Raw genomic sequence first — 9,830 nt, 5'->3', positions numbered from 1 at the left:
ATATAAAATATCTTTCCCCTTAACTATTTATTCCTCTCTCAAAAATTGTCATGTTAAGTCTTACTAAACTTCACTTTTAGAAGGATTCAAACTCTTCATCTAAATATTCTTAAAGAATTTCAAAATATTCTTAAAGAATTTATCTTAAAGATAAATTTGTGTTTCTTAAAATGTTTTTTTTTTTTTAATTTTGTTTTTCTCTCAGTGTCTAAACTAAGAATTAAGGTAACTTCTTTCACCAGCCTGTTAACCTTTCTCCTGCTTATTCTTTTTGATAAATGAATTTTGTCTAAGTTTTGGGCCACAGCTATGTCAATGCATAATATATGCATCCTATACAGAGTCAAAGTGGAAAAACTAATTTAATTACAAAAGTAGTGTGCCATCTTGTGGAGGATTATGCAATCAGCACAGTCTGATCCCTAAGAAATCAAAGTAGAAGACAGATACTGCACTTGGACACTAAAAATAAAAAGCCTGTTCCATTGTGCAAAAAGACACTGAGATGTCTTTATATAACTTAAATTTCTACCTCATTTTTAGTGTGTAAGATGTGTAAATTGGTACTACTGGTAGTAGGTAGCTCTAGGGTTTGTTTTATACTAATACCATATTGATACATATACTGTACCAACGAATATGGTTGAATTTTAGTTTTTGTGGCCCAGGTAATGAAAGATTGATTGGTGATTCATTGACTCAGTGTTTTAGAATGAAATTTGTTTGACATTTCGAACCTAGGCTATTACTGGCCACTTTACCTCCAATCTCTGTCATTCCCAACTCCTTTTCAGTCAGTCCTGTATGCTGCAAGTTCAGATGTTACATGAAGCAGATGTTACTCTGCTTAGCTGTGGCTTCTCCACTGTCTGTGTGGAGTCAAGTTCAAAGTCTTTATCCTGTTACTTAATCCCATTCATGATCTAGACATTATACCTGTCTTTTAACCTCTTGTCCACCTCCTACCTATGTATTCTTTTAAATCAAACAGTGTATTTATTCATCACACAGTTTAACCATTTAACATGCATTAGTTAATTTAATTCTCACAGCAGCTTTATGGGATAGATATTATGTAACATCTTAAAGATTAAGAAACCAATAGTTAATGAACTTTGTGGTGGTCACACAGCTGTGGCTATAGAGCCAGGATTGTAGCCAAGATCTGCCTGACTAGAGTACATGTCTTTAAAACACTTTTGATGTGTTTTTCTTTCTATGTACTTTTGTTATTCTTTTCACTCTGCTTGAAAAGTCCTCTTTTTTTGTTCCCTATCCTGCCTTCCTGCTGATGCATAGGTCAAATACCACTGTCACCATGAAATCTCTTCTGAATCCCCTCAGCCAGATACACTCTCTTCCCTCTTTGAGCCCTCATGGTGCTTTTTACCTTGTTTACCTTTCTTAGGACATTTAGTCTGCCTTACGTTATGTTGATGTATTTGCCTTTTGATATTCTTGACTGGATTGTAAGTTCCTTGAGGATAGGGACTAGAGACTATGTCTTCTTTCTTTTAATTGTCTAAAATGCTTTTCCATTTCTCCGTACTCAAAAAGTTGAATAAACATTCCTCAAGGTGCTGGGAGAAATGGATAGACACTATGGCCTATGCCCCATTGAGAAAAAATATAGAGAAGGGGTAAAGGGGTTGCTTCTCGAAGAGGATCGTATTATCCCAGATGTACATGAATTATTATAGAACCTATAAGCACAAGAATGGGCTTCCATAAACCAATCTACTACCCTACTGCAAATATTAATGCTTTCTTTTTTTTTCTTTTCTACTTCCTTACTTCTCGCTATAGTTCTCTCCAATGATTTCCATAGTTTTTAAAAGTCTTTGATATCCTTTATGCATTAAATGATACCTTTTCTGGTGTTTGTTTCTGAATAATAGTTTATCTTTGAATGACTTAAATAATTAGATGATTTAATTAGAATTTTTGTTAAGCATTTTCATTCAGGTATGTCAGAAGGCTCAGTTTCCATCCAATTCATTTAATTTTACTATTAAACTTCAGCTAGGACCACAAAGCTTTCATGGATAGGAATGACATCTTGGCTTAATTCCATTAGGATGCTTGTTGCGTGCCAGATTTTATTTTGCTCAGCTATCAATGAGACTGTTGTAGAAATGTGGGTTTTCTTTGCTGTGAGAATTTATGCGTACAAAGAGACCTGCTTTTCAGAAAGAACATTGAGAACCCAGAGGAAGGGTTGTTAAAGTTAATGAACCAGGGTAACCTTATCCAGAGGGTACCCAGGAACCCTATAACAAAAGGTCAATTGCTATTGCTATTTTAGTTATATACCCGCCCCCTCTCCAGGCTTCAGAATTTAACAGGGTTAATTTCCTTTATAGTGAGGCCTTGGCAAATAATTTTTAAGCCAGATAAAAATTCTTTTTCTTTTCTTTTTTTTTTTTTTTGCTGTAAATTTATGTGTCTGGATATTACCGTGAGCCATTTTGGAAACAGAATGTTACTTAACTGATGCTAATGGATTGTTTTATAGTTCCAAGATGGGACAGTTTTTTTTGTAGTTTAAAATAATTGCCATTATTTCACACTTACACAATGCCAAGTATGTTCTATGTACTGAATTGGACATGTAGTTGGATACAGTATCATTTTTATTGTGCTTAGTAACTACAGAGCATTTTTTATTTTTATGCATGTTTTAAGGTAGAAATACTGTTCATACATCACAGCCTTCAGAATGTTTTCATGTAACTTTTTTTTTTTGAGATGGAGTCTCGCTGTGTTGCCTAGGCTAGAGTGCAGTGGCACGATCTTGGCTCTCTGCAGCCTCCACCTCCTGAGTTCAAGTGATTCTCCTGTCTCAGCCTCTCAAGTAGCTAGAGTTACAGATGTGTGCCACCATGCCAGGCTAAGTTTTATATTTTTAGCAGAGATGGGGTTTCACCATGTTGACCAGTCTGGTCTCGAACTCCCAACCTCAGATGAGCCATACACCTGGCCTCGTGTAGCATATCTAAAGGACTTCACAACACTGAGAGTTTTGCAAATGAAAAAGCTAAGACCCAAGGGGTTTAAATGACCTGTACTGATCACCCATTTAGTACTAGAACTCAGTCCTGCCCCGGTGGCCTGTTCTTATCCAGAAAGCAGTGAAGCATCTTTTTATTTCCCCAGGTATTAGAGGGATAGAAGAGGCAAATCACTTGAAAAATTTACTTAGAGTTTGAAATTATGTGCAAATATGACGAAAATCTTGTAGAAGATAACCTAACTCTGTGAATGGCAAAAGATTCTTAAATAGTGTTCTAGTATTTCCAAATACACTTTGAATTGTAACACAGCATGGTAGGATATAACTTAGGTGACAGCTTCCATATGTACAGGCCTAAAGTGTGTTAGAGAGTACATGGCTTTACAGTTTTCATAGTGTTTTATTTAACATTAAAAGATAATTGGTGGGCTTATATAACCCGTAAACTTAAAACAATTACAAAGGAGAAAATATTTGAAGAAAGGAAATGCACTTTATTTATTTATTTATCTTTATTTATTTATTTATTTATTTATTTGAGACGGGGTCTCACACTGTCTCCCGGCCTGGTGTGCAGTGGTGTGATCTTGGCTCACTTCAACCTCTGCCTCCCTTGTGATTCAAGTGATTCTCCTACGTCAGCCTCCCAAGTAGCTGGGATTACAGGTGCCTGCCTCTATGCCTGGCTAATTTTTTGTATTTTCAGTAGAGACAGGGTTTCACTGTGTTGACCAGGCGGCTCTTGAACTGGCCTCATGATCCACCCGCCTCGGCCTCCCAAAGTGCTGGGATTACAGGCATGAGCCGGAAACACATTATTATTGCATAAAGAAGGGGCTGGGTGAGGGTGGCACATGCCTGTAATCCCAACGCTTTGGGAGGCTGAAGGAGGAGGATTGCTTGAGGCCAGAAATTCAATACCACACTGGACCACTTAGTGAGCCCCTGTCTGTACTCCAAAAATGTTAGTTGGACATGGTGGCACATGCTTGTAGTCCCAGCTACTCGAGAGGCTTGGGTCGAGGGGATTGCTTGAATCCAGGAGGCTGCAGTGAGCCATGATTGCACCAATGCACTCCAGCCTGGGCAACAGAGAGTGACTCTGTCTCTAAATAAATATATAAATAATAAAAATAAAGAAGGATCTATGATATGATACACAATGTTTTATGTAAAGATTCATTATTCAGTAAGCAAGAAATCAGTTTTGTCAGTGATAAAGTCCATGAATATAATAGACGTTTCAGAGTCAGAAGAAACCAAATTCTCAAGATACCTATAATGACTTAAAGGATAATTTCTGATGAGTGAAATATACCACAATGTATTTGGAAAAATTTCCCTCAGTTTTTATAGGAATACCAAAGCTATGGATCACTTTATTCCTAAGATATCTAATTTTAAAGCTAGTTTTTACCATTGTTTTGATATAGCAATAGAGAAAAATTACCTTTAGTAAGGCTTTTTTTCAAAAACAGCTAAGTGTTCTTATGTTATACTTTTATACTATATATTTCTCCGGGTTTTTTTTTTTTTTTTTACAATCCGAATATAAAAATTCCATAGTGGATAAAAAGTGGCCACATTATTAAGAAGCTGGTAAATGTAAACTTTTCACTGCCTAACATAGAAACTTCAAACTAGCTGCACATTAGCTTTATCTGGGATACTTTACAAATACAGACTCTTTTTTTCATCCTTTGAAGACCTGTGGAATCAGAATCTTGGGACATGCCTCCTGGTTATCTATATTTTTATAAGTCTCTCAAAATAGTGGTTCTGCAGCATCCTTTTCATAGTTCCATGCTTAGGAAATACTAGTCTAGTATATATTTGAGAAAGTTACCAGGTTAAAATTTTTATTTTAAAATTTATTTGGATGTACCTTCTTAAGTGGTCTTAGAAACAGCTGGATAGGTATGGGTGTCTACGCTTATTTTGTCCTTTTTTTTTTTACACATATTTTTCTGATTTTCATAGAGACCGTTTATTTGTTTGGTGGCTGGGATGGAACACAAGATCTTGCTGACTTCTGGGCGTACAGTGTGAAGGAGAACCAGTGGACATGTATCTCTAGAGACACTGAAAAAGAGGCAAGTTCTCAGACTTTTCATCCATCTATATTATAGTAGGGATGTAGATGTGCACTTCTTTTTCAGCATGATTATATTCTTGACTAATGTCTATCAGCAAGAGTAGCAATAGAATTTGTGATAAACAAGTTTTTTTAAGTACTGTTGAATTTCAGCTTCTATAACTGGGTCTTCAGCTACTGATACACAACCAAATCTGTTTTACAGAGAGCGATGGAAATGGGGATTTTTATATCATTTTATTTTTCAACTGCATTAGCCTAGAAATGTAACTCTGTAACTGTCTTTTTGCTCATGTCTCTACCACCTCTATTCTTAACATCATCTTATTTTTATTTTTTCTGGAATATTGTGCTTTTGACACTCTGGGCCCCTCACTATCTCACTGCTTTAGCCCCTGTTATTTGACTATATGTCAGTTTTCATAAATGATATATATTATTTTTAGTTAAAATTGTATCTATGTATGCATGTACATGTCTGTATATGCATATATACATAAAGCATTTCCATAGTGAATAAGATGGCTTAGGTTTATGGCTCTGAATTAAACAAGTGCATGATTTTCTACTGCAGTAGAGCAAATGTTAATTGGTTTGCTATTTTTTCAGATCTTTATAGAACATTTTAATTGCACTCTCCATTTAAACTGTTTCAGGATATAAGTGAAAAATAAACTATAACAAAACAGTAGGAGCCTCAAGGGGGTAAAAAGGCCTCATTCATAATCCACTGATTTTGATCTAGGAAGGCCATTTCCAAAGATCTGGTACTATGTCTTTGATCTTGAGTAACTAGATTCTTGCTTACTGTGAAACTATGTTAATAAAAACTGTTCAGGGATTAATCACTGGACAGTTTTTATTTTTTCAAAAATACTTTGAAATTCTGATTTATTTTTTTTTACCCAGGTAAAGTATGTATAAATGGCCTTCCTTTTTTAGTAGTGAAGTACTGTTTTCTGAAATGATGATTTCTGTCTTCAACAACAAAAGACAAATCTTTTTTTAAAAAAAACCTTTTTCTACTAAAATATTGTAAATCTAGCGTGATGACGTCTATAATTCTTCCTGCACTAAGCCTAGGTTTCATCCTGAAATCCTCCCTCTTCTTCAGTGAATGTGTCTAATTAGTGCCTAAGATCCAACAGTTTTCCAAGTGCCTGGCATGATCCATCAGGTCATCCAGTACCACATTTCAAATGTCTTTTCCTCTCCATTCTTTTTGGCAGTTTTTTCAACTTTATAGTTTCTTAAACTTTTTGTGTCTCCATTGCTGACCTAGTCTTCATTCATCAACACAGTCTTTAAAAAACATATTTGGGCTGGGTGTGGTGGCTCACACCTAAAATCCCAGTACTTTGGGAGGCCAAGTCAGGAGGATTACCTGAGGACTGGAAGTGGAGATTGCAGTGAACCATTATTGTGCTCTTGCCTCCAGCCTGGGTGACAGAGCAAGACCCTGCCATAAAACAAAAACAAGGCCCGGCATGGGATTACTGCTGTAATCCCAGCAGTCTGGGAGGCCGAGGCCAGCAGATCACCTGAGCTCAGTAGTTCGAGACCAGCCTGATCAACATGGTGAAACCCCATCTCTACTAAAAATACAGAAATTAGCTGGGCGTGGTAGCAGGTGCCTGTAATCCCAGCTACCTAGGAGGCTGAGGCAGGAGAATCCCTTGAATCCAGGAGGTAGCGGTTGCAGTGAGCTGAGATGGTGCCACTGCTCTCCTGCTAGGGCAACAGAGTGAGACTTTCTCAAACAAAACAAAACAAAAAAACAAACAAAAAAACCAAAACCCCACCAAATACCGTATTTGATCCTATGACACCTCTGCTTAAACCCTGTGGTGAGCTTCAGCCCTTGTTTCAGTTATCTTTTACACTGTTTATTACATTACAAGCACTCACAAAGCTTTAGTGACATATAGTAATAAGCATTTATTTGCTCATGAGTCTACAGGTTGGCTTAGTCATCTTTTTTTTTTTTTCTCCAATGGATGAGAGAGCTGTCTGTGTTGCCCAGGCTGGCCTTGAACGCATAGCCTTGCCTCCTCAAGCACCAGAATGTGTTCCTGAGGCAGCTGCTGGGCTGCAAAGGGGATGAAGTAGACATGAGCAATCCATCCATTTTTTTCTTGTCCTGATAGCAAAAAGCAATCATGTAACCAAGTCCAGAGTCAATTGGTGTAGGATTCTATTAAAGGGCATAGATAAAGGAAATTCTAAATAACAACAACAATAATAAAACAATTTATTTATCGCAGTTCCTTTTGCTTAGAGTAAAAACTCCAAATTTCTCATCAAGCTTTGCTATCTAGTTATTTTTCCAGCCTCATCTCCTGTGTGCCAGTTACAGTTGCTGGAATTATTCAGCTTTCTCACCTGTGTTCTTTGGCAATGTTGTTTTCCCTGTTTGGAATTAACAGAGGTTCGCTCCTTCCTTTGCCTAGTAAATACCCACTTATTCTTCAACACTCAGTTCAGACATCCCTTTCTCTGTGAAGCCTTTCTTAACCTCTCCAACCAGAATTAAAAGCTTTCTTTGATGTACTTACTTAACCCCTTTTAATACTTGAATGGCTTACTATAATAATTGATTTATATTCATGTTTCCCTATCTGAATTCCTTAAAGGCATGAATCATATTCTTTAAAATGTATTTTAAGGATGTGACACATTCTTACTCTTTAGTGAGTAAGTAGTGGAGGTAAGTTAAATGAGAAATTAATACTAGAGAAAAGAGAATGATAAATACAAAATCCAGAGAGGGTAGGGGGCTTAAAGGTAATATTAAACGTTACTCTTCTAAAGTTGGGTATGGATAGATAACTTCATTCCGTTATTTTTTATACCATGTACATGTGTTGTAAGTAATATTTATAATGTGATAAGTAATTATTTTTAAATTCATGTGAGAAAAATATACAGATTATTTTGATGAGAATAATCTGTATATTTTTATACAGATACTTTACTGTTACTTTGAAGTCTGAAGAGATAAGTAAAGTGGTGATTTAGTACTGGAGTTCAGATTTATTATAGTTAATTAATAGACTCATAAAAACCTTTTATTGATCTTTCCATGAATTGAATGATAATATGTGACTCTAGCATAAATTCTCATTCTTTTCAAAATTGAGTAGTTAGTAGCTCATGTATCTAATTTTCTATACCAGTGAGTGCAAGTTATTATTTGATGAGACCCCAGAGTATGTATTTTAGAAGCGTGATAAACAATTAAAAAGCAAAATTAATTTAATTCACTTTAATTAACTGAAATATGTAGCTAATAACACATTTAGGAGATTGAAAGATGAGAGAATAGCTCTGCTTTTAAAGAGAATGATTATTTTAGGCCAGGCATGGTAGCTCATGTCTGTAATCCCAGCATTTTTGGAGGCCAAGGCAGGATGATCACGTAAGCCCAGGAGTTTGAGACCAGCCTAAACAATGTAGGGAGACCTTCTCTCTACAAAAATGAAAAAGTTAGCTGGACATAATGGCATGCACCTGTGGTTCCAGCTACTTGGGAGGTTGAGATGGGAGGATTGCTTGGGCCTCAGAGGTTGAGGCTACAGCGAGCCATGATAGCACAGATGCACTCCAGCCTGGGTGACAGAACAAGGCCCTATCTCAAAAAATAAATAATAATTTTTTTTAAAGAGAGTGATTATTTTAAATGTTCATGTACATATGCAAGTAAGTTTTTATAGATTCAAAACAAATCTATTGTTTTTTAAAGTAGCTAATGAAAGCCATTTTTATTAGCTTCGATCCAGTTCCTAGATTCTTTTTTAAGATTAACTATAAAAATCCAATATTTTATAATGCAGCTGTAAGCTGTAATTATTAATGAAAATAAAATTTACAGCAAGAGGTATCTTGGAAAAGGCTGGATTATATTTTTTTCATAAAGGGAGGGTGGGAAATTTTTCTTTACTTTTGTTTATTTTTTAAATCATGTTTCAATTTTCTTGAGGATTCACAGAATTGTAGAGTTTAAAGGAATTAGACATGGCCCTTGTTGGATTTTACTTATAATAAAATCCAACAAGTTCTTCTCAAATTTCGTGGTCTCAGGGTCTCTTTAGACCTTTAAACGAAAACCCATTGGTGTTCTTAGCTTATTTAGGTTATATCTACTGAAATGACTGTTAATAGAAATTAAAACTGAGTAATTTAAATATTTTTATCAATTTTAAATAATAAATCTATTACAGGTGGACATAAAACATTTTATTAAAAATGGCTTTCTAAAAATTATAGTGAGAAATGTGGCATTGTTTTCCATTTTAATAAATCGCTTTAATGTCTAGCTAAGGTAGCTATATTCTCATCTGCTTCTGCATTTACTGTCTTACGATGTGTTTTACACTTGAAATACATGAATAGAGTTGGATCTCATATAGTTGTGATTTTGGAAGAAAGTAGTATTTTAATACCCTTTTCAGATAATTGCATGTGTTCTTTTTTGGTTCCATATCCCAAATTGACAAGTGGTTGTTTATTAACGATAGTTGTAATATAGACTCTGAAACCATACCGCTAACTTTTGGCATTTTGTTATGTTAAAATTTACCGATCTATTTTGTTCCCTGGATCTTTTACCCATGAATGTATTTTTACCCACATCTTGGTCACTTGAAAAATATAGGTTCCCTAAATTATGTATGTCTTCCAAATATTGGCTTTTTTTTTTTTTTTTTTTTTTTTTTTTTTTTT

At 35.4% G+C, this 9,830-nt stretch overlaps 1 protein-coding gene across 9 annotated transcripts in view; it reads left to right on the top strand.

Annotated features, from left to right (window-relative positions):
• MKLN1 (muskelin 1) overlaps nt 1-9,830 on the top strand; it is a 417,215-nt gene that overhangs the window by 338,494 nt on the left and 68,891 nt on the right. For all 9 annotated transcript variants that reach the window (XM_037739986.1, XM_037739984.1, XM_037739988.1 and 6 more), the window contains one exon: nt 4,994-5,106. In XM_037739986.1, coding sequence (XP_037595914.1) covers nt 4,994-5,106 — 113 coding nt within the window. The remainder of the gene's footprint in view (nt 1-4,993; nt 5,107-9,830) is intronic.

The sequence above is a fragment of the Cebus imitator genome, unplaced genomic scaffold (assembly GCF_001604975.1).
Source record: "Cebus imitator isolate Cc_AM_T3 unplaced genomic scaffold, Cebus_imitator-1.0 Scaffold77, whole genome shotgun sequence".
Taxonomy (NCBI): Eukaryota; Metazoa; Chordata; class Mammalia; order Primates; family Cebidae; genus Cebus; species Cebus imitator.
Note: the sequence above shows the minus strand (reverse complement) of the source record. Positions and strands in the feature narration are given on the sequence as shown.